This window comes from Lonchura striata, chromosome 27, assembly GCF_050655825.1.
Source record: "Lonchura striata isolate lonStrDom1 chromosome 27, ASM5065582v1, whole genome shotgun sequence".
Lineage (NCBI taxonomy): Eukaryota > Metazoa > Chordata > Aves > Passeriformes > Estrildidae > Lonchura > Lonchura striata.
In genome coordinates, this window is record NC_140729.1 from 247,458 (window position 1) to 273,338 (window position 25,881).

The 25,881-nt window shown below is 40.3% G+C and overlaps 1 protein-coding gene across 15 annotated transcripts in view; it reads left to right on the forward strand.

Annotated features, from left to right (window-relative positions):
- The window catches only part of TANC2 (tetratricopeptide repeat, ankyrin repeat and coiled-coil containing 2), a 154,792-nt gene that overhangs the window by 20,010 nt on the left and 108,901 nt on the right, over window positions 1-25,881 (forward strand). For 7 of the 15 annotated variants that reach the window (XM_021538563.4, XM_021538560.4, XM_077788385.2 and 4 more), the window contains 4 exons: window positions 2,797-2,859; window positions 8,553-8,652; window positions 22,883-22,954; window positions 25,627-25,806. In XM_021538563.4, the coding sequence (XP_021394238.2) occupies window positions 8,586-8,652; window positions 22,883-22,954; window positions 25,627-25,806 (319 nt within the window). In that variant the 5' untranslated portion in view covers window positions 2,797-2,859; window positions 8,553-8,585. Of the gene's footprint in view, window positions 1-2,796; window positions 2,860-3,188; window positions 7,122-8,552; window positions 8,653-17,855; window positions 19,039-22,882; window positions 22,955-25,626; window positions 25,807-25,881 lie in introns of those variants that run through there. The other 8 variants (XM_077788386.2, XM_085561619.1, XM_085561620.1 and 5 more) reach the window with 5 other exon arrangements.

Genomic DNA, 25,881 nt, shown 5'->3' on the forward strand with positions numbered 1-25,881 from the left:
TGCCTGGCAGGGACTGTGTTACCCAACACCTACCTCGTACCAGGGATGGAAACCAGCAGATAAAAGTGAGAACTGGTCAGTTACTGGTTTGGGAGGGAAGACTTAAGATCTCCCTGCCAAGTCTAGCAGAACTTGGAAAACCAATGCTGATATAATAAAAAGAAAAGGAATAATTTTATAATTATAATAATAATAGTAATAATAATAAAAATACTATGACTTGCAGCCAGCCAGAGGTTTTAACCCTCCAAACTTTTCATTATCTTCAGAAACTGTGACAGAATGTTGCTTCTGATTGAAACATGCCATGCCAGTTGGTGATTTGTGTGTTTAATCAAGAGGGAATGATTCTAAAAGTGATTCTCTGCCACCAAAGCTGTTGGTATATTAGTTTTTAAGAGTATTTGTTGTGATACATCGTGTCAGAATTTACAACTTTCTGCTTTTATAGCATATAACATTCTGCTTTTATAACTTTTTATAACATCTGCTTACAGTTCAATAGCAGAATTTACAAATATAATTAGAGGGTTAAAGGCATTTAAAGAATTAAAGCACTTTAATGACATTCAGTTTTTATTGACAACCCACTAATATCTGCTGCATTCACATAAAGATTTCTAATGTAGTCCTGTGAGCAGATAAAAGCTCTGCTGTTTAAAAGCTCAATGCAAAGCAGATTCATTGGATCTGCTCATGGAACGCAGATGGGGAGTTCCTGAGCAAATGATGGGTTGTAAGTGCTTGTCTGCAACTCACACAGCACAAGCCATTTCTGCTCTTTGTTTTACAGGGTATCGCATTAAGAGCTGTATTAAGAAGATAGATGGCAGCACACAGAAACATTTATAAGTTCTTTTAATTATTCCATGAATGTTTTCAGTTTTCCAAAAATTGTAATGTTGCTGCTTTTGAAAAAAACTACTCACTCACCTGAGGTGTTTGCAAGTACCCCGATTTGGACCATTTAAAAGAATGTGGAGAAGGCCAAATACTTATTTAAGATCTGTTTATTCTTTTGTCTATTTAGGATCTAAGGAATAGAGGTATTTATTTAGAATCATAGAATCCCAGAATGGTTTGGGGCATATCAGAGGCAGGGACACCTTCCACTAGACCCAGTTGCTCTGAGCCCTGTCCAACCTGGCCTTGGGTATTTCCAGGGACGGGGCAGCCACAGCTCTTTTGGGCACCCTGTGCTGGGGTCTCACCACCCTCACAGGGAACAATTTCTGCCCAGTATTTGATCTAACCCTGGCCTCCTTTTGCTTGAGGCCATTCTCCCCTTGTCCTGTCACTCCATGCCCTTACAGAAATTCCCCCTATGGGGACTTAAATCCTGTGAAGTAATATCTAATAAAAGTCTTGCTTGATCTGAGCCTGTTTGGGTTTAGGTTCCATGCTGGTCTTGTGCTCTACGTGATTGGACAATGAAAAATTTGTAGCTGAGTCTTTCTGATCAGACATTTTCTGCCAAAGGCTAAATGCTTGGGCATCCAGGTGATTTGGGGCACAGGCAGTTTGTACAAGCCAGGAAGGGAATTTGAAGAAGGAGCATCCTCTGGCAGAGCAGCAGAATGCAGCCAGTGGGACAGAGTCCAGGGCAGAGCTGTCTAGGAGCTGGGGTCTCTGGCAGAGGCTGTGGGACGTTCCTCCCATCGCAGGATCCCCATTAGTGGTGCATGATGAGCTGCCTTTGGAGGTGTTTCTTTGCTTGACTGAATGAAACCTCCCTGCTCCCATGGAAAGGCTCTGCTGTTGCTAGCTCTTTGTTTTCCCAGAGAAATGAAAAAATGAAAGCAGGGAGGCAATTGGCAGTCCTGAGAAATAAAATAGGGTTTTAGATTAATTTATGGAATATCTTTAATTTATAGAATATCTTAGTTTTACATACAAAACTATTACTCTAAGAACATAGGAGAAGTTGCTGTTATGGTTCTGGAAGCACCATGAATCCTAAGTAAAGCTGTCAATGACTTCTCAGTATCCTCTTGCAGGAGAACAAAAAACCCGACTGATGCAGTTGAACACTTGCTCTGCTTTAAACTTGCAAATACAAGGTGGCCTCAATTTACTTTGATTCTTTTTGTTTGTTTGTTGGATGACAAATGAAATGTGTCTCTATTTCCTTCTACTTGCTGGTTCTCAAATGAGATTTCTAAAACAATAGATTGGTGAAGACTGTAATACAAAATCGTCAGCACAAATAAAACACAAGCTGGGAATAAAATAGCTGCTGTCATCTTTTTCAGTAAGTGGCAGGATATATTTCTTGTGGCTTTTCGTTGATGAACTTCATGTTCTAAGTACGTGATGACAGAGCGAAGGGCCAAGTGCTGAACCCTTGATTTAGTGCTGGATCCCTCTTGGGAATTATGTTTATGTAAGGATTGAGTTAAAAAAAAAAAACCACAGTGGGGAGGTTGTAGTCTTTCAGCAGGATAACTTGATAGGATGAAGGGAAATACACTTGTTAAATCATGTACTATATGATGTGTGTCAAAGGGCAGTATATCTGCTTTTTTTCTCTTCCCATTTGAAAAGTGGTGAGAAGGAAGAGGCAAGTAACCAACGTCAGTATTGGTTATCAGTGATTTAAAAGCAGGAACATTCACTTTTTAAGTGTAAGGATCAAGAGTATGGTCTGCCTGATGCTTAAACAGTAATCCTCTGGAAAAGTTGTAGGTTTATTCCTGGGATGGGATTATTTCAGCTCTGTGTGTGCATCTGGACAGGGTGGGGCACAGAGGGTGCTGAGAAGATGCTTCTAAATTGTTGCCTTTCTTTGTCTTTCAGGACTTGCAGTGAATGGAGGAGGACACTTCTTGCTAAAGATTTAACTTGTCTAAAGATATCAAGGTAGGAAAAATTTTTCTTCCTACAATCCCATGTGTTCTTTGCAGGCATGATTTAATTGTTTAAATACAGTCACAGTTGTCTTCTGTTGTTTCTTTGTAAATGTGTGATCGCTTTCAAGTGGAACAAGGGCACTGTCTTTCTATAACAGTTTTACCAATTCTTAACCTGATTTGTTAGAGAAAAAGATGTAAGAGCTTTCACATATTAGTGTTTGATCATCCTCTATCTTACTGGAGGTAGGAAAGGAGAGAGCATGGATGTAATAAAACAATATGTGGGTTTTCATGTTATTTATTGAGTTCTTTTTTTTTTTTTTTTGTAACTGTAATGTGTAATAGTGACACTGCATTTTGTAAAAATGTAGGTCGGTGTTTTAATTTTTCAGTTTTTTGGGTTTATTTTAATATAAAATCCAAAATATTCCATGTTCTGAGAAAATCTCCAGTGATTGCCAATGGGTTGAACTCCAGATTCATATAATATATTACTGGGACTTGAGCAAGTTTACAGAACAGGCTTACAGCGCCTCCTTAATTAGGTTTGTATTTTAAGATGTATTTTTGATTATTTAAAAATGAATAAATAATTGCAGTTTCCTTTAATCTCTTGGAATAAACAAGTGCTATAACATTTTCTGACTTTATACATTACCCATTTTTTTTTTCTGTTGTACCAATTAATCTTTAAAAGTAACTTCAGATTGATAGGAACCTCAAGCAGAACATCCAGTATGGGGCTGGTGTGATTTTGAGTGACAAGCTTTTGAATGCTCCATGTCACAGCCAAAACCTGAAATGCAAGAAATTCTCTGCGTTTCAGTCTTTTGGTGATTTGAGGTAGAATCAGGATGGTGGATACTGGCACAGTGCTGTTGATTCAGTGTAGGAAGGATGTGGAACTATTGGAGTGAGTCCAGAGGGGGCACCAATATGATCATAGGGATGGAGCACCTCTGCTGGGAGGAAAGGCTTGGATTGTTCAGAAAACAGAGGACTCCAGGGTGACCTCATAGCAGCCTTCCAACACCTGGAAGGAGCCTGCAGGAAAGATGGAGAGAGACTATTTACAAGGACCTGGAGTGACAGGACAAGGAGGAATGGCTTCAGTGACAGAGAGTAGGTTTGATTACATTGAGAAATTGTTCCCTGTGTGGGGGGTGAAGCTCTGGCACAGGTGCCCAGAGAAGCTGTGGCTGTCCCTGGAACCCTGGAAATGCCTAAGACCAGGCTGGATGGGGCTTGGGGCAGCCTGGAATAATAGGTGTCCCTGCCCATGGCAGGGGGTGGGACCGGGTGAACTCTAAGGTCCATTCCAGTCTTGGCCATTTTATGATTCCAGCTTGTAGGAAGTGCCCTAAAATTTGTTTCAAGACAATTTAGCAAGACTCAGCTTGTGCAGAGTTGTGCCACATTTTATTTCAAGTTTAGATATCTGTTCACTTGGTTGTTGATGGAGGCAGTTACTAGTAATATTTAAAACCAAAGCAATAATTTTTACTGTTATGAGCAACACAGAAGACACTAAAAGCACCATGGGTGAATTGATGAAAGTGAGATGATGACACTTCTAGTTTTTATTTGGTTGTCATTTTTCTCCAAGGCTGGATAATTATGGCGTTGTATATGGGGAATGGAAGTGTCCTTCGGGAATTCAGTCTGTATCATTAATCTAGAATTAGAAACCAGGTTATGCAAAATGACAAAGCCTGGTTCAAAATTAAATTTCCTGAAATTCAAGGTCATCCCATTTTCATGTTGAGGTGAGAACTGACTTTTGGCTTTCTCCTAGTGAGTGATTGCATTCTTTACTGCAGTGTTTCTGATTTCATTTTAAATAGGTGTTAAATGTTAACACTTAAGTAAAAAGTATTGCTGGAGAAATACCCAGAAAAGTAAATTCAAATGTTGACCAAAAAGTTATGGTTACAAAGTCTATTAGTTGGTATTCTGTGGCTGGCAGGGTTATCTCATGAGGATTGTTGTTGTTTGAGAGTAGTTAGTTTCTCTGGATTCAGAGTGAATCATAAGCTGTCTGTCAGATTCTCCTTTGTCTTTACTTGAAGTATGACTGTGTTCCAGGCAGAAAGAAAAACAATCTCATGTTAGCAGAGAAGGGGAAGCTCAAGCCTGCACAGAGCATGTGTGTGTTGAGGGATTGAGCATTGCATCTTCCTGGTGGTGTCCTTCTGCCTCAGCTCGAGGTACAAACAGCTGCAGTCTCTGGAAGTGCTGTTTTCCAAGCATAGCACCAAAATAAGCTGTTCCTCTGCTAAATTGTGTGGGTTTCCATAATAATACAGTGCTTGTCTCCTTCCTCCCAGGCTGTAACTGTATAAAAATTACCTCAACATAAATGCCACAGGCTTTGAGTGAGCATAATCACCACAGACTCATCAAGAAATTTGTATGGCCACATTCACCTTAGGGCTGTTGTTGGGAACTTCACAAACATGGGAATATTTCTTTGTTACGCTCTCAGAATTGCTTTTTAACTGGAGCATTAACGGCTGCTTCTTTTGATAAAATAAAAGCAGGGATTGAGGCCAACCTCCTGCTTCCTTGTGAAACATTATGTTGACCTGATGCACACGTTTTTCCAGTGGGAATACTGTTAGGTGTTGTATGGGTGTATTTTTATGTATTTCTGTCAAAGATAGTTGGAGAAGCAAAGACAGTGTGGTCATATCAGGAGGACAGGACAGAGCACAAGTGCAGGGGCTCTAGGATTATGGGAGTCTGTGCAGGATCTGTAGGAAAGATCCCAGCATTTGCCAGATCTGGAAAGATCCCAGAAAGTCCAGACATCTCCAAATATTTTGTTTAAGAGTGGATGGGCGCATTGGCTTTCATGTCAGGCCCCCCAAAATAGTTATTGGTGTTCAGGCTTTTGTGAGGAAACATAACATCAAACAATTAATTCTGTTGTTCTAAAGCCTATTAGAGAACTCTGTTTAATAAACTCTTAATTGCTTAAAGACCTCTAATTGGTAGGGTTTAGTGCATTTAATACCTATGTTGTTTTCGTATTTCCAAATAATCATAGAAGTTCTTGGCAAGCTTGCTAAGTCACAACAGTGCTGTTTTCATTCCTAAAGTTCCTGGAAATATTTAATCTCCAAACTTAATCTCTAAATTCTGCTCCTGTGTGTTTAAATGTGTATGGACCAAACTCATAAATACATATTTCCTTAGACTGCAGTGTTGTATCAGTTATTCCCACCCCTGTGGTGAGGCAGAGTTTAATGGATTTGATCGTCATGGAGTTCATGGAGCTCCTGCCACTTGTCAAGAAATTGGTCTTATTGGAAAAAACACAGAATTCTAATCTTAAGGTATACATTTAATAGCTTCTCATGCTGACATGCACGGAATTTGCAATGTTTGTATGACTCATTGGACATCAAACACTCTTTTGAACAAGAGCTTAGCTTTGCTAATCAGCTTTATAAAAAATAAAATTTTATTTTTAGTGGGGCAATCAGAGAGGAGGGGAATACAGGGATCTGGTTGTTCTACTGGTGGTATATAGGCAAAAAAATTTGCTTTGATTTAGTAATTCTGTGTCTGACAGACAATGTCTCTATAAAAAGAAGCAAAAGTTACTTCTGTGGGCTATAATAATGTGTAGCCACTGAAAACATGAGGTGGTTTTTGCATCCTGTCTACAAACTCTGTCTTAGGATCAAGAAAACACTGAATTAGGCCTTAGTCATCCTGAAGGATTTAATGAGATGTCACTGACTTGTTCAAGCTTAGCATTTGGTGTAAGTTTGCAGCTTGCAGAGCTCAGTCTGCCTCTACCCCCTCCACTTTGTGTTTTTTATTCCTCATCATATTTGTACTACTGCCTTCTCATGCTCCCGAAAGTTATTGTTGTTTGTGTATTTCATTTAAATTTAGATTTGTTAGAAGATCAAACAACGTGTCAGAATGTCTGGACATAAACCAGGAGATTCTTGAGCTGTTTTTTCTAAAAATGCTGCATAGAGATTATATATTTTTTATTTATCTGCTGATACCATTTGGAGACTTGCACTCATACAATGTGTTCATTTTGTTTGGTAAACTTAAAAATGACAAGATAAAGGGCAAATCAAGTGTAGTAGCTCTTGGTTGCCCAAATTGTTGCCAGAGGCATCCTGTGTTAGTAGGGGTGTGAAAGATCCCCAACACATTCCTGCAGCTTTTGCTTCTGCTGCCAGAGCTGCTGCTGATTCTGGAGAAAGGCACCTGGGCTGTGAGGTGCATTAAAGAGTTCACAAGGTAGGATGAAAAGTTGTCTGATCCAGCTCTTCCCAATACTGTAATTTTGTTTGCTGTTTAATGCTTCTAATTTCATGGACTAATACAACCAACAGGATTTTTAATTTAGAGTGCTTATTCTTAAATATTACTTCTGGCTTAGTGGTGTTGGCTGAAAAGAGGAAGAGCTGTGACCATGTTTGCTCAAAGATGCAAAGAGATGCAGTTGTGCATGAAAATGAAAACCAGCAGCTGATTTTGGTCACCTGCTCCTCTGTGTTGTGAACACCTTAACTAATCAGAGTGCTTACACTTAGAATACATCAGTATTGCATGTAAGCTACAATGAGGAACCATGTCAGGAATTGCAGCTAAAGTAGATTCCCAGAATCACTGAGTGCTTTGGGCTGAAGGGACCTTAAAGACCACCTAGTTCTAACCCCCTGGCATGCGCAGTCATCTTCCTGTAGTCCAGCAGTCCTTTCAGTGGCTTTAAATATACATATAAAAAAGCTCTTTTGAACTGTGCGTTACTGTATTATTAGACTTGGAAGTGTGGAGAAATGCAAGATGGCGTTTACTGAGCATCCTCCAAGAGGAACCAAATATTGTTGCAGGAAAAAAATTCATTATTTTTACAAGGCGAATGTGTTATCTTGTAACAATTGAATATCATGTGTACAATAGAAAGAAAATTGTGGTTTACTGTATGTACCGATCAAAGACTCTTCACGATTCTTTCTGTCTGGTTTGAACTGGTTTTGGTGTAGGTGTTTTCATGCTTTACATGCTTTAATAAATGACTGTTCCCCAGCACAGGCTGTCAGTGTGCCTGGTGATCCCAGACACTCTTTTATCTTCAACAATACTCAAAAACCTTTTTTTTTTTTTTTTTTTTCTCTTGAGACATATACAGCAAGGAAAATATAGGGATAATGTTTCTGTTTGATTTTTTGCATCAGTTACTCTGAGTTTGAGTGACTTGTCTCCTCATGACAATTTATTCAACTCACAGGAGAGTTTGACAAGTCAACCAGCCCAAGAGCTGCAGAGCATCTGGAGTTGTGGTTGGTGTCAGCAGGATTGATTTTCTGGGCAATGGGAAGGGCAGCAGCTCCTTCTGATGGGTTTGGCTTTAATAGTGATTGGAAATGGAGACAATTTGTTAAATGCTACGTCTTCCCCATTTCTGTGTGATGATAAATTATTTGGCAAAACAGGTTGGCTCTTCCAGCAGCCCTGGGATTGTGTGTCCTGGAAATAAAGTCTAGATAACTGAAAGCAAACTGAGCAGTAGGGTATATGTGCATGTTGTTGTTAGGAATTTAACTGGCAAAATAGTTTTTCATCATTTTATCTTGGTTTTAGCTCTTCTTTACCTCTTCTCCATAATGGCTTTCAGTGGTCCAAATGGGAGTGTTGATTTTGTGTCTGTTGTTCTGCTTTCCGTAGTGTTTGCAATAAACCAAGTGGAACAGGATCGCCATGTTTCGAAACAGTCTCAAGATGCTTCTTACAGGAGGGAAGTCAAACCGCAAAAACAGGTCCAGTGGTAAGTAATTGTCACCTCCTCGTGCATGTGGAATACTGGCACATCTGAAACCATTCCTTTTATGTGTGTTTTGGTCTTAGCAGGACTTTCTTCTTGTTAATGAACAGATGTACTTAGTTGACAGTCTTGTAGACTCCAAACATCTTATACTTCATTTTAATATCGTGCTTACTTTTAATTTGAAATGATATGTATATTTATTTTTAAACATATGTAAACCATCATCTGGTTTTATTGGGGAGATAAGATGCAGGGAAAACCAAGTAAGAGTTCTATGTAATCTTGTAGTAAACAGACCTCAGAGTTCATATTTCATTTATGGAAAGTAAGAATTTTTTTTTCTTCTGAAATGTCTTTGATAACTTGTGGCAGTTGAAACCTGCTTAATTACAGCCAAAACTTGTGAAAGCAGCAGCATTTTCTTTTGAGCTTTTATTTTTAAACAGGAGGGAGAGAGAGGAATGGGAATAGTTGAAATTAAAGGAGAAATTGCCCAAAGTTAGGCATCATTTATGTCAATTTTGTTTTTCCACCTTCTCTGGATAGGAGTTTACAGTTAGTATTGGTTCATGTGACTTGGCCTGTTTCATCCATGGCAGAGACTGGGGGAGTTTGTAATTATAAAACAAAATATTACAAAATATTGATAGGCTTTAAAAACATCTTTATTTAACTTTTTTAGTTTTTTTCCAAAAATGGAGTGTTGGCAGGAGAAGAGCTTTTAATTAGATCTTTCATTTTGAATTTTAAAGCTATCTGGCAGCACATTTTAAATATTTTGGGTTACAGTGTTTATTTGTGCTCGTCCGTCTGTGTTAGCGTGGACATTTATGTTGCGGATGTTCAAATGGATGTTCCTTGAGAAACTGGAGGTTGGATGAGGAGATGAGGAGACACCGTGTGGGTAAAGGCAGTGGGAAAACAAGCTGTTTTCCTTTGGTGTAAGCAAGTTGTTGTGTGTTTCTTCTCACGCTGCCGGAATTTGGCCATTGTTAATATCTTCCTGACCGTGTTGTATTGGGGAAGGAGAACTGTGGGGCTTTGCTGTGGGGCAGCACTGATGCCTTAGACATCAGTGGTCCCTTATTCCAGTGTCTATTCCAGTTGCAGGATGTTGGTCGGTCCTGAAGGCGCTTGTCCTGGGTAGTTCAAGCATGCACCATGGTGCTGTAGTTGGTGTGGATCTCTAGGCAGGTTAAAGTCTGTTTTGCAAAGGCATCGTAAGAATTTAGGCCCAAGGTGGTGGCCATTCATTGCTTTTATTGGGAAGATTTCCTTCCTGTAGGAGCTCCTCAGTCTCTTGTAGCATGAGTGGTTAGTGTGAGGCAGGTACCTACATGAAAAGACAGCTTTGTGGAAGACATGTGAGCAGATGGCTCCGTCCTCTTGTGATTTGTGTCACGTTTATGGTTTGAATGTACAAGTCCTTTGATGATACCTTTAGAAAACTGTATGTAGACAAATCACCTTAACTTGTGATTTCTGTACAAAGCCCTCTCTCTGTCAGATGTGCTAACAGGCCCTGGTATTCCTTTTGGCTTATCTCCCAGAAGCAATATTAGGGATTTTGTACATGCCAAGCTCTGCAAATACCTGTTTCATGTTTTGTGAATGAAAAAAGTCAGTTCTGAAGTACCGAGATTCAACAGTCTGGTTTTGGGCAAAGCAGAAGGGGATATGGGTTTTCTTATTCATATATTGAAAAATAATATGACAGAATTGAATTGATGAGGTTCTCTCTAATGCCTAGTGACTGGAGTGTATGTTAAATTTACTGCACTTCTTCCCTTGAAATAAGTTGCTTTATTGAGAAGTTCTGTTTGGCATTCTTCAGGGCAAGAGAGGGAATGGGTAAATGAGATGATGAGGTTTGTTTATATTGTTTTTGACTAAGTGGCAAACATCCATGCACTGCATAATAATTTTTCAGATAGTTAATCTTCTAAACTCTTACATGACAGTAGATGAATTCATTGCTGCCTAGATTTTTTTTAAGATAAATATATTGAAGTCTGTATTTTTTGCAACACAGTAAAAAAAACAATCAGTAAATCTTCCGTGTACATTTTCCATGTTGCATGCAGTACTGTAAGCCTGAAACTTGCTGTATTTTTTTGCTTTGCAGTTCTGGCAAACTACAAATTTGGTACTTTAAAAGCAGATTAAAAAGGACAGAATTTACCTAATAATATACAAAAGGCATTTAGTCACCCTGTCAATGACAAGATCTTGATGCATCCTCCCAGCCCTTTAAATTAATCATTTGTGGGGGAAGGGAACTTAAATGTCTAGTCCCATCCTCCTGCTGTGGGCAGGGATGCCTTTCACTACACCAGGTTGCTCCAAGCCCCATCCATCCTGGCCCTGAACACTCCAGGGAAGGGGCAGCCACAGCTCTGGGCACCCTGTGCCAGGGCCTCACCACCCTCGCAGTAAATGCAACCGTCTTTCAACAGCTTGGTGCAGGTGTTTCATTCTCTGGCACGTTTCCACATGGTCAGTGCTGTCCTTCAGGTCCCTCCAACACTCTTGTCTTCACTGGTGGGTTTTGTCTTGGCAGTTTCTATAGGGACATAGGTGGGACACTGCAGATTTTGAATTTTTTTCTCATTCAAGTGTTCTAAAAAGTTTATGTGTTTATTGAAATTTAAAAATTTTCTTTATCGCTAACATGATTTAGAATGCTAATTAGAAGCTGGAAATTTAGCTTCCCTAATGGTTTTGGTGCTCTGATTTGCCCCATCAGAGCTACACGCATTTCTGAGAACTGTGAACAAAATCCTAAACTCCATGTTAGGGAAATCATCTGTTGGAGATTTCAGGGGTGCCGTGTATCGAGTCTGAGTCTTGTGGGTTGGTGACAGCCCACCCAGACGTCTCTGTGAAATTGTACTGTGTCTTCATTTCCTACACTCCAGTCATTCTGCATTCCAGTGTGGGAATAAACCTTTGAAGCAGGGTTAAAGGTATTGTGTTCTTTTCTTGGGGAATCCAAAGGAGCACACTGGCCTTTGAAATTTCTGTGCTTTGCTATGACTTTCATTTGCAGTAGCACTTGACAAACAGGAGCAGTGGAGTCAAGCTAACAATTCCTAAATGTGATGTGGTTTTGATAATTCTTCATGATTAAAAGAACTCTGGTAATGATAGCAGCAGCCTTCTTAATTTTCCTCCTTTAGAAACTGCTAAGCAACTTCTCTGAGAGCTGTGGTTAACATTTATTTTACCTCAGCCAGGGTGGGTTTTCCCCTTTGCTGCTTGATGGTGTTGGTGATTCAGAAACATACGAAATATTTATAAAAGAAGAATACAATTACATGCATCTGAATAGACAGTTACATACAGTAATGCTAATTAAAATAAATTAATTTCTACTGTAACATCAGCCTGTGTAATCTCCTGTGATTAATTTTGGTTGTCTGGATGTCCTTTTCAGAGTGCTGGAGTTTCACAGTATGTGCTCTGGACACACAGTGCACATGTGTGTGCACATACTTAATGTCTTGTCTTAAGAAAAATTCTCCCACGACTCAGGAGCACTCAGGACGGTTTACAGTAATGCCCTGAGGACACAATATGCCTGCAACAGTATTTTGATTAGGTTGGTTTATCCATATATAAATGGATATTCCACAAAGTGGGCAGATAGCATCTGTGGTGCTGAAATCTGATTTCAGTATAGTTGCAGATTACCTTTGTTTATCCAGTGTAAATTAACTTACAGATACACAGACATTACAAGCTTTCTCATTTGTTTATATCCAGAGCTATTATGCAAAATGTGTTTGTTTTAAAGTACAAAAGGACTGTGTTTTTCTCCTGTGTTATTCCTTCTGGATGAAGATCCATCAAGATTGTTGTGGCCAGAGCCCTGTGGTCAGGGCTAGCAGGTGTATTGATCTGCAGATAGGTAAACCTGCTGCTGCTGCTCGTAAGAGATGTTTGTGGCTTCTTCTTTCCTAATTCAGTTCTTCCGGGCAGTTCTGTTTTCTGAATCTGGAGACTCTGAGGTTCTCTGTTGTTTTCATTTGTTTTTATTAAGGACCTGTCTCATTTATCTGCCGTTTTCTTGCTTGTATTAATCATTCCTTGGTCTGGGTGTATATTGAAGTAGTGTACATCAAATCAACCCAGTTGTATTCATTCCAGTATCCTGTTAGGGAAATAAGTCCATATAAGGGATTCATCATCCCACCTGTTACAATTATCCTTGTTCTTTTCCAAGCAGATGGAATATTTCTCTCTTACATTATCACATTAAACTAATGCCACTGTAAGAGTTTGGATTTGCTTTAGAACCTGGTAAAATTCAGCTGCAAAACTGCAGGTTTTGTTTTGTATTTCCCTTCACTTTGTGAGGAGTAAGCCCAAGTATTTGTGCTGTTTATTTCTGCCAAAGAACAAGATAAATGTAACATTAAACAAAAGAAAAAACCAGGGGGAAAACAAAATAAAAAAAAACAGCAACAAAAGAACAAAAACAACAACAACGAAACAAAGCAAAAAAACCCAAGAAAATAACAATAACAACAAAACAAAACTAAAAAACAAATAAACCCACCCACACACAGAAAAAAAACCAAACAAAAAAACAGATCAAGGCAAGGCAAGTACTCTATAATCTGAGCCATGTAATACTTAGCCCAAAGGGTCTGCTTTTCTCTTCTGAGTTAGTTAGGAATTACATCTTGCTTGTTCTTGACTATAAAATGCACAGTTTTTATCTGGAGCTTCCCAGCCAGGAGTCTGCCTGTCATGCAAAATATTTTTGGCACAGGGTTTTAAAAAAACCTCTTCTTTCCTGGTTTGCCGAAGACCCAATTACTTCTCACTTCCAATATATTTATAGGGCTTTTTGGAACCTGCTGCTTTATATTTTAATTCCGGGACTGAAAGGGCCCCTGTCAAATGCTCTTCTCCTTCAATTCCTGCCTTTTGAAGATAAAAGGCATTTCTGTGAAGGTCTCATTTCTGCCTGGCCAGATCTCTGTGCAGTTTCTCATCTGTGATCTCTCGTGGAAGTCTGAGGATAACTTTTACCCCAGAAGAGTTTGAGGGTTGCAACCGCTTTTCCAATTTCGTTTCTGAAAGAAATTGCTGAGTGATGAGATCCAGTTGGTGGGTCCTATAGATGTCAGGTAACTTAATTTAGTAAAGTGTTAGAAGTGAGTTATTAAAAGACCCATCATATATTATGGTCCTGAATACTGACTGTATCCACATGTTCAAGGTATTTCACCGAAATAACAATTCAGATCCTGTTCTTCCACAAAAATGGCTGTTTTTTCATAAATCCATTTTAAACAAGGCTTAAGTATGTTGACAAATCCTCTGACCACAGTAAAGTTTGTCCTTGAGTTTGTTTAAGCATGAACTGACCTTTCCTGAAAATTTCTTTTCCATTTATGTAATTCAATGTTTTCCTTCTGAAGAAGGCAATGTATCAGGAAGATGTATATGTACACAGGCATGCTGTTTGGTTCCTAGTATTTGGATTTATTTGATGAAAATATGTCTTGTTCATGTACCAAACTCTCTTCCCAGACAAAAATGTCTGGGCAATGAATCTTCTGCTTCTCTCTTGCACTGCTATCATAGAGGGAATTTTAGTAGCCTGTATTAGAATAATATGTATTTATTTCCTTCTGATTCACAAATATCAGACAAGATGTTTACATGTGTGACTATCACCAACCCTAAGAACATGTGCAGAGCCAGAAGGTCCCCTCTGAGCTTCCTCTTCTCCAGGCTGAGCCCCTTTCCCAGCTTCATTCCCTTCCCTGGACATGGTCTTTCCTGTAGTGAGGGCCCCAGAGTGCTGGACACAGGACTCGCATTTTGGATACAAGGGGGATTTTGTGGCGTCACTCCCATTTACTGACAGATTTGTGATGAAATATTGAAGCCAGTAGAGGGAGCAGGAGTTTTCCATCAAATCCCTGCAATTCCTGTGCTGATGTGCAAAAGGAGATGAAGTTACATCTTCCCACATCAAATGACCTTGTCTCCTCTTATTTAACATAAAAAAGGTATTCTCATATACAATTCAAAGAGAATATACACGCTACCTTCAAAAGGAAATAATATTGTTGTGAGGGATTTGTTCAGCCAAAGTGTTGGGAAAGTGGAATGTCCTTTCCAGAATATCTGAGGAAACCTTAAGGATTTGCATATCTGAAATAGTTTAAAAATGCAATCAAATATTGTAAGAAAATAATGTGTATTTCAGTGAATTCACTAAGATGTCTTAGAACTTGGGGGTTTTCTGCTGGAAGAGGCCTGGCCTCAGGAACAAACTTGGATCCCTTAAAGCAGGATTTAAACAAAATCTATAATCTGATTTACTAAAATAGATTTTTCGATTTTATACAAGCAACCTAAAAGTAGTGTTTCTCACAATTCTAGAAATTTACTAAGTATTAAATGTTTCTAAATAAATAAATTGTTTTACAAATATTCAGCACATGCATGTTAATTTTGCCATTTTACCTCAGTGTGTTGAATATGTTTTCTTGTCATCAGAACTTGACCTGTTACAAAAACAAGCAACACCTTAATATGCAGGAAAGAGAATTAAAATGGAGAAAAGTTTTAGTTAAATATAGCATCAGAGAATCCCAGAGTGGTGGGAAGGTACCTCAGAGCCCATGCAGTGCCACTCCCTGCCATGGCAGGGGCACGTTCCACTGTCCCAGGCTGCTCCAAACCCATTCAGCCTGGCCTGGGACACTGCCAGGGACCCGGGGACACCACAGCTGCTCTGGGCACCTGTGCCAGGGTCTCCCACCCTCTCAGGGAACAATTCCCAATTCCCAGTCTCCCACCCATCCCTGCCCTCTGGCAGTGGGAGCCATTCCCTGGGTCCTGTCCCTCCATCCCTTGTCCCCAGTCCCTCTCCAGCTCTCCTGGAGCCCCTTTGGGCCTGGCAGGGGCTCTGAGCTCTCCCTGGAGCTTCTCCTCTCCAGGTGAGCACCTCCAGCTCTGCCAGGCTTGACTTCTATTGCATTTGAAGGAAATAAATCACTAATGAACGAGGTGCTTGTTGAGGAAGGTGAAACAGGAAAACCTTATAAATCTGATTGCCTGGCAAAAGATTTTGAGAATATAGAAACTGTAAGTGAGATTGAAATGAAAGCAAACTTCGAGATACGAAGCCTTGGTTACTCAACAACTGGAAAACAAAGCTATGGCTGGCTGAAGTGATCCCCTTTTGCATTCCCAGTCGAACTGAAACAAACCCTGCTGTACTTTGTTACCCAGCTCTGCATCACACTTTCCTCAACATAATTCCATCCCTGTTAGTCTTGACGTGCCTTTACTTAAATCTTCACCCAAGATATGAGATTCTTCCATACCGGTTATTTCCTCAGTTCCTAAAGATAAACATTATTTATATTCAGTGTTGCTTATCCCTGGGAAGTGTTAGTGCAGATTCTTGCAGTTGTTTATTATATTGACAGATGTTGAATCCATATTGATCCGTTTTAGGATTATATTCCAGGTATGGCTAATGTTTTTATTTTTGGGGGATTTTTACTATCAACACTGTATATGTGAAGTGACTGCTTTTCCAAGACCCGTGTTCCACTTGGTTCACAGAACACATTTCTTGGCTGCAGGAAGTACCTGTGTGTACAGCCAGGTGTGAGGGATGACTCTGCAATTCCATCATTAAATTCTCTTTTGAGAATTGCAGTTGCCCTTCCTTTTTTTCCTTAAGGAAGAGTGTATACATCTAAATGCCTATAACTTACAAATACTTTTAATGGAAAAATCATCTTTTTTTTGGGAGAGGATTGATTTTTGACCTGCACCTTTGCAGGAGTTTCTCCCATTCAGCCCCTTCTACTGCTCACACAAACTTCTCCTCTCAGCATGTCTGTGAGGACTATTATTTTAGTATCAGATATATTTTTAGATAACTCATGGATAATTTTTGCTAGAGCTTCCATCTATAACTGACCTATTTGAAGGAATTGTGGAAATTTTTGCTGCAAGATCTTTCTGAAGTGGGAGGATTTATGTTTCCTTTTATATAATTTTCTTTTTGAGGATGAGATCAGTATAGAAGCCGACCCATATCCTCTTAGCATACAAAAGACCCTCAAAATATAAACAAGTTATGGACATGGTCTTATTAGAAGCTTTGATAAGGTGTCCAGACCTCGGCAGAACATACTTTTTGTCATCTAAATAGGTTTGAAAATCATCTTTAGGTGAGTTCAGAATGATTATCAGCCATCACTTCTCTTCAGAGACTCTCTTACTGATTTGCTGGTAGAAAAACTAATCTATTGAACCATTCTTAGAATAAGAAATAAAGATCATTAATTATCTCATGATTCCAACATACATATTTAAAAACAAGCTTTTAATTTTTATTTGGGGGGGTTTTTGTTATGATTTCAAGTGACACAATTTAATTTTATATTAAATATAGTCTATTTTTGACTTAGACATCATTACGGTGGCTTTAAAATTAATGAGTGAAATATACTGTATAATTTCCAAATATTATTAGCAACACAGTTTTTTACTCCATATATTTTTGTCATGAAGTCATCTTCCCACATCAAAAAAAAAAAAGGAAGAAGAGTTGTTTGGCTTGATTTACATACTCAGTATAGGTGTCTCTGGATAAAAGAGTCACTTGATGTTAATATAAACAAGGATGCTACTTTTTCTGTATGAAGTAGGTGAAATGAATTGTACCTCAGATGAGAAGTCCCTGCTTTTTTCCAATGACAAATAGCAGCCTCTGAGATGATGAAGGTACAGATCTGTGTCACTGATATCTGAACTTACTTAGGATTCATTCTGCTCCAGTATAACTCAGATGTTGGCATATATGATTTCTGATCTCCTCTACATGCTGGAGAAAAACCTCATTTGTACTTGTGTCTGAAATTCCTGGGCAGAAATGCTGGCAATGTCTCTTGTAGGAATAGAACTTAATTTAATAAATTTATTATGACAAGGGTGTTTTCTTGCCGTGTTTTTTGTACAAGCTGCCAACACAGTAGGACCTTAATTTCAGTTCAGGCTTCTAAGTACTGCAGCAATAAAAATAAACACAAATGTACTTGCAGAGGCAAAGAATTTTTTTTTTTTAAATCTGTGGCTCCTCTCAGAAGTCTTTTGGCCTCTGATCACTGGATTGGTTTATTTTTGTTGGGTTTTTTGTTGGGTTTTTTATTGTGGATTTTCATAACTGATAAGCAACATCAGGAGTTAATGGAGGATATCCCACAAGAAGACAATGGAGAAGACAATGGAGCTTTACAGTTTGAAGTCCATTTATCATTGGATTGCAGAGTGGTTTGGGTTGGGAAGGGACCTTAAAGCCCATCCAGTGCCACCCCCTGCGGCAGGGACACCTTCCAGTATCCCAGTTTGCTCCAAGCCCTGTTCAGCCTGGCCTGGGACACTTGGAGGGATCCAGGGGCAGCCACAGCTGCTCTGGGCAGCCTGTTAGGAAGTGTCTGTGTTGTCATGCATCGTCCCAGCAAGTGTTCATGCTCTTCTCCTAAAAAGTGCTGAGGCATTTTAGCATCACATTTGCTGGGTGATGCTTTTCTGGATCCATGTTAGAGCTCTCTCAATAAACCAAACAAATCTGTAATTCCTGCTCTGCAAAATTACTTTCCTCAAAGACTGAGGAACTTGGACAATAAATGGATGAACTTACATATGTTTATGAATTGCCAAAGGCTCTTAAGCCAAGTTGCTATTTTATAGCAACAGCAACAACAACAATAATAATAATAGAATTAATAGAATATTTTATAGAATTAATAGAATATATGATAGAATATATAGTTGAATTAATCATACCATTATAAGAATTTGTAATAGTGCTGCATATTGTTTCTGAGGCTGAAAAATACTCACAAACTAAATTATCAGGAAGGACTTTTGATTAAAATAATTGTTTTCAGTACCAGACTGGGCTCCCTCTTCTCTCCTTCTCTGGCTGGGAAACACTTTGCCCCTTTCCAGGCACATCTCACCCTGGGAGAGCAGCAGGCAGATCATGTGGCACGTGTCATTTCTTACCAGGCTGGAATCCATCGGGAATGCTGAGAACAAGATTTGCAGCTCCCTCTCCTACGCCGGCATCGCTGCGGCGGGTTCCAGGGTCAGACTCGGCACTGGCTCCTGCAGCAGCTGTGCCGGCAGCTCCAGGATCCTCCAGTGGGCTCCAGCCCCTGGAGCTGTCTGATTTATTTATTTCAAGGCTTTTTCCCCTGTATCTTTGTTTTGGGAGCACAATGGCAGCTGGGAGCCACGTTTTCAGATGCTGTGCCATGCGTACAGGGATGCTTCTGCAGGGATGCTGGGCTGGGCTGGAATCGGATCCGTCCCTACCAGCTTGACTGGCTTTGTGTGAGTCTTGTACCTTTTCCAGATACAATTTCGATATGATATGGATTTAAACTATTGATTTATCAGCTCTTACAGTGGAGTGTGCTCTGCTGGTTGCTGTGAGGGCAGCAGCACATCCAATGCAGTCGGTTCCTGCCGCAGATTCCCCAGCATGCGTGGAGCAGCCTCACCCACCCTTGGATTCTTCTGCCTTAAAAATTGCTTTGTCAAATCAGAGATCTTGAGAAATGTTTAGTCACAGTGTGAGTTTTAAAGGCCTTTTAATTAAATGGGAAACCAGAAATATTGGGCTGCTAGCACTTGATTTTATATGAAACTTGTTATGTTTGCCTTTAATGAGAATGCCTGGCAGGAGGTGCTGACAGAGCTGATGCCAGAGGTGCTGTGGGATTTACTGACATCAGATGTGCTGGTGCAGATGCTGGTGCAGATCTGGCTCCTGTTTGCAGCCCCCTCATACTAACTGTGGTGCTTTGTGCAGGGGATTTGTTTAGGAAGGCTGAAATCCTGAGATTTTCTTTCTCTGTCAGAGCAGTCAGTTACAAGAATCTAGTTGTGTGTATGGGGAGGATTTATTGTGTCATTGGTTTTAATGGAGAACTGGTGGAATGGGGATGGGGGAAGAAGAGGAGGAAGGAGGGGTTCTCATACCTGGCTATAGCAAGAGAGGCTACTCTGCTGATCCTGTGACTAATTGTGATTTTTGAGATCCCTTTATCTCCTTGTAACTGAGAGAAAGAGTTAATAGCCATGACTGTTTACTCTCTTCTTGACTCAGAAGCCTTGTGGGGTTTCTGACCTGTGTCCAGCATCCCAGGTAGACAGATGCTGGACACTGAGGAGACAGCAGCTTTTGGAAACTAGAATGCTGCGTAAGAGTTAATGGATTTTTTTAACACTGAGATTTTTCAAAAGATCACAAAAGTTTTTCTCCTTTTCATCGTGAGATGCAAGGGAATATGAACTACTGAGTCAATAGTTACAGTATTATCCACTTCCCTCATGGCATTTGATTGTTTTCTCTTTTGCTTGACTTCTGTAAAGCTCCTTAAACAGGTTCATCTTAGTCTGTGCTGGTCTTTATTTTAAATTAACACTGATAGCTGTGTTCTCTAGCAATGATTTCACAGCTGATTTACTTCTGGTGACCTATTTTAGCTGTTGCATTGAAGGATTTATCAATAACTTTGGTGTTTCACTACCCTGGCAATCATTACAGCAACTGAATCAATTGAACTTCAGGAGTGATACTGTCCATAAATGTTGTCTGAATAGTAGGTCATGTCTATAAACAATAGCTATTGCTGAAGCAAATAGTAAAAACTACCTAAAGTCATGCATAAATAAAATATCTAGGAGTGTTGCTGCGATGACAGAGTTCTGATGTGCACACAGAGGTGGATGTAAATGCAAGCACTTGAAAGTTCAAAAAATGTGAGAATTAATATTCCCTTAGAAACAGTAATCTCCCCTTTTCTGCATGTACAGTGAGATAACTTCATAATTAAGTGTGGTATTGTTCCCTGCTAACCTTGTTCCTCCACTGCCAGGAGCAAATTATGCTCAACATTTTGATTTGTAGTGAAGAGAAAGAAAATTAAATAGTTCAGTTATTCAGTTTTTAACTGTGGTTGTTCCTTTCCATTCTTGGCTTCCACCAAGCTCCACCTTTGCTGCATCCAAATCAAATGCAACAGCAGCTTTATGCTGACTGAAGATTTCATATTTGCTGAGTCATCTGATTTATTTTTTCCTTTCCCACGCACCAAATGCATTTCAGAAATTAATTTACTATGACCTTTCTTTCCCCCCTTAATATGTTGTATAACTTGCAGGGAGATCCATCCCAGACTCTTGATTCCTGTTCCTCTTCTCCAACCCAGTGGCTTCGGCAGACTCTTGTCACTGTTTTGTGTCCCCCCATTGAATGAGGGAGCATTTTGGGGAGCAGGACCCCAGATCTGCTGCCCCCAGCCCCTCCCTTGGCCATGGCTTGTTCTCAAGGCAGGGTTTGATGCACCTAGGTAACTGTACAGCAGAGGAGTTGTCTTGCCACATGATCTCCAAGGAGATTGATTCATAGAATCATCAGAGATCTCGGGGTTGGGTTGGAAGGGACCTTAAAGCTCATCCAGTTCCACCCACCAAGCCCCATACAGCTTGGTGTCGAACACTTGCAAGGATGATGAAACTTTCAGGGAGGGCGTTTGTCTTTTGTTGATGATCGTGTGTCTTTGGATAAATACAGGGGCTTACTCCTGATTTTAATACTGGAACTTTCTTGTCTTTTGAAATGTTTAGTCCTTACAGTTATTTTGCATTTGGATTTATGTTCACAACGCAAAAGGATTTTTGTTTCCTCCATGACTTAGAGGTTGTCTGTGGACGCTCATAGCCAGGGGCCATTAGGGATGATGATAATGATATTGCAGTTGCAGTTGTATTTGCAGTGTGACATCCTTCTGGTAATCAGAATTGAAAAGGGAACTGGGAAAGTGTCATGGTCTGCAGCCTCTCTGGCACCTGGCAACTGTTGGCTTATTGGGGTGGGTGCGGTTCATTTAAAATCAGGATTCTGGGTTGCTGTGGCCAGGCGACCTTCACATGCAGCTGCTGTGTCAGCAGAGAAAGATGCAAAGGTGACAGAGATGGCCTGGCTGGCATCTGTTTGAGGTGCCTGAGCATTGCTTCAGGAAAACTGAGGGCTGGGAGCATTTCACCAAGGGAAGAGGGAGCAGAAAACCTCTCCTGGCCTGGGGTGTGGTTCCTCTCTTTTTGGGGGTGGGGGTAGATTAACACTTTTAGTCCCCATTTTAGTTCTGCTCTTGCGCTGCAGTTCACAACTTCCCATCAAGCCAGATATACCTCAGATGTAGCCGGAGTTGATAAAGTTAAATTAGGCACAACAGGCCCCTCCACCAAATAACTTCTGTAGAGCTATTCAGAGATACAAATATATCATAATGCAATGGCTTTTAGTATCATCGAAACACATCAGTGGTAAACTGGCTATTGAGTTTTTAAATAGCTGTTTAAGAATTTAGTTATTTCAAAACTGTTTTAAAAGATTTTAAAAGCTTCCCCTTCCCCTGCCATAAGGAAAGAGCTGCTGAAATACAGCCTGCGTTTGAAATCCCTAGGTTTGCTTTTTCCCTGTCTGTGGAGTTGAGCTTCTTTTTGCTCTCAGCTGCCAGAGACTCCATGTACTCAAGCATCTATATCGATGGGTGTATCTGTTGTTTCTAATCTGGTCAGTTGATCAATGAAGAGCAGCCTGTAATTAATTGTATAATATTGTACACAATGTCCCACTCTGCATTTGCACAGATGGATTTGGGATTTGTTAACTGTAGCTGCTTTCCTAAACAGTTTCAAGAGGATTTAATAAGAGGTTTTATTCTTCCCAGCCTTCCTGGTTTTTAGCAGACAAATGATTTTAAAGGGACACAGTTTCATATTTCACATTTCAATTTTTTTTTTCTCGATCTCTTTATTCCAATGCTTAATATTTTTATATTTTGATACAACAGTCCAAAGTGAAGGAACTCTTTGAAGATGCACAGTTTGTTTTTTATCCACAGACATTCAGATGTCTGTGGAATCAATAGGAGCAAGTAAAACCTTCCTTCTATCCCCAAGGACCTTGTGGATTTCATTACAGTGAGCTGGGGCAAAGGTGGAAGGAGCAGCAGAGTCAAGCAGCAGTTTCCCCAGTTTCAGTCTGCCAGAGGGACCTTTTGTTCTGCTGTTTCTCCGAGATAGGTGATGTGATTCAAGGAAAAGTTGCATCTGCCTGACCTGTCCACTATGATGTTCTACTTGTGCTGTTTTGGTTCTTGTGCAGATGGAGGGAACGAGGAGCCACCAGACCGAAGACAGGCAAGTGTAGACTCCCGTCAGAGCCGAGCTGGGCAAGGTAAAACCTGAGTGTTGTTCTGCCTCGGGGACTCGTCTCATTTGTTCACCTTTGATATTTCCCACACGTTGTGTTTCTCGTCAAACTGTGTGACCTGACAGACTTTACACCCATCGTTATCCGCACAGCTACCAACATACTGAGATTCACAAACCAGACAGACTTTGAGCAGCTGAAGGAGTTTAACCTAACTCCTGGTGCAGCACAGGTGGACCTGCAGAGTACCTGTACTCTGTACTGCAGCCAGAGGGGCAGAGTGCTGCTGGAGCTGGTGGTACTGGAATTCTTCAGCACATACCAGCCCAATCCAGAATTCGGTTTCCAGGTTTCTACTTGTCTTCCCCCTGATATCAAAGAGGGGACCTGGCAGGTTCACCAGAACCAGGTTATCCTTCCCCAAGCCCTGGGATGCAATGCAGAAGGACCTGTCTGGGTGCTGAACAGCCTCATGTTACATCTTTTGCTTTGGTTTGTTTCATCCCACAGGAAGAGGACAAAAGGTTCAAGGAAGGAAGTACTAAAACCAGGCTTTATATTCTTTAAATAACAATCCAACAGACTTTTGTTGAGTATCCCTCACTCAGAGTACATTTAGTGGTTGGTTAACACCACACAGAGTCCTGTAATGGGATTCCTGTCCCTGACAGTAGCTGGTCTTAGATCTGTGCTGGGTTACATGTCCTTTGAAGCAGCTTTACTAAGTTTTAAGCATTTTCTAATTTGTGAGGGTTGTGAAAATGTTGTATTCTCACACAGCTTTAACAATGAGCAGCATTTTTTGGAAGTAAGGGCTCTGGTAGGTTCTATGTGCATTGACTTACTCTGTCTTTGGGATTGCAGCAATAATTTTCCTTTCATTTAGGCTCAAGCCTGTTGTTTTGTCATGGTGTCCTAATGACTTATTATGGGGACATTTTCTCCAGAGAATTGTCCTTTTTTGGCAATATTCCAATGTTGCCTGGGTGAGATGATTTTGAGTCATTGAAGCTGTGATCAGAATCATGCTGCCATTGATTTTAAGTAGATTGATCAACGACACTGGGAACTTACACCATAGTAACCAGTGAAATGCACATAGACTTGTAAGTCTTTCCCAGACTTCTAAGCTGCAGGAGCCCATGGTTTATGGTTCCCTAAAATTTAGCCTGAGGCAATTGAAATTATTTTTAAGAATCAAAATCATTGGTAGTAAATCTGTTTTTTCATGCCTGGTGCCAAATGCATTTTAAAAACGCATCATGGGTTGGCTTTTTGGTTGCTAGTTTTGGCAGCGATGGTGGTTTGTCTTCCCTGACACTCCTGGTGAGCCTGGCCGGGCTGGCAGAGCCTGCAGAGAGCTCGTGGTAACTGGTGAGTGATGAGCAAGCAGGGAGTGAGTTGTGTTTTGAACTGTCAAAACCAGTGTAGGTGTGAAGGGTGTTAGTGCTTATTTGGCTTTCATGTAAAGAGCATTACAAAACTGATGAGAGACATTCCTGACTGCTGGCACCAGGAATGGATGCATTTCAGCCACTGATGCTGCAGCCCTCTAGAACCCTTCAGGAACCGGTCCAAGATTTTTGACAGTTATTTCAACATGGGTTTTTCTGCCGATCGTAAGCAATATGTTGGGTTGTTCACATTTTACTTTGGATACTGGGAATACAGCTCATCCATCATCTCCTCTGAAGTACCATGCATTTGAGGCTCTTACCCTTCAGTCTTATTTCCACTCTTGACCATTTCCCTTTCTGTCCAGCAAACATTTTCTCTTTTAAAAACACTCTCACAAGCCAACTAGCACAGCTATCCAGTGGAAATCCAGTGAGGAATGTCTTTATGGAGGAAAAACATCGTCACGCAATAAGAGCTAAAATCTATCTTGTAACAGAGTGACACAAGTCTGGCCTTCTCACATTATTGAAAAATTAGTGAAATATTAATGATAACAGCTTGGGTTGGTTTTTGCATATGAATTATTAGTTGTCTGGGTTAGGTTGTTCATCTTACTGACAAGAGTGGAGATCCAGCTGTCGTTGACTCCAAGGTTTCCGTATCTGCTGCTAATAGGAGGAACCTTATAGTTCCTGACTCTTGCTGATCTGAAGCACCTTCCCTTCACTGTTCATTAATATTGATTACAATTAGGATTGAGTCCTTTAATTGTTCTATTTTCACTTGTTCTCATGCTATTCCATGTATTCCATTGTGGATGTGTAGTGATGCGACCCCCACATGGGCTTTGTGGTCTCTTGGGAGAGTTGGAGCTGGTGGCTGTTTTTAGAGGCCTTTGTTCTTCATTTTATTTGGGGTTTGTGGTTTTTTTTTTTTTTTTTTAGGCTAAAGGTCCTGCTGTTGAAATTTAATTTAGCTGGGAGGTCTTTTATTAGAAACCAACAATCTAAAAACTATGGTCATTATTTTGAAAACTGGTGACTCTAAGACTCTGAAAGACAAATTAAGAACATTGAAAGAAATTCTTCATGGTTCTGCTGTTCATCATACCGAGAGGGGGACTGAGATGCTCTTTAAAATTTCTTCAAGGGATGTGTCATGAGTGTGCAAAGGGAACAAGCAGTTGGCAAGTCAGCTCTGCACAGGGTTCCCTCCAGCCAGCCCTTGTGGAATGATGGAAGCAGGATTCTTTCCCTTGCATTCTAACTAACTCATTTTTATTTTCCTCTCCCCATTAGGCACCTCCACAGAGAACGACTGTGCTTTTGAACCTGACTACGCTATTCCGCCACTCCCAGTGACCGAAGGTATGCAGCACATTCGGATAATGGAGGGCATGTCCCGCTCCCTTCCATCCTCCCCCTTACTCACACATCAGTCTATCAGTGTTCGGCTCCAACCTGTGAAGAAGTTAACTGGTAAGGACTTAAATAAAGTTCACTGGGGCTTTTAAGGTCCGTTGGTGCAAAAATCTGTAAGAAAAAGCTTTGAAT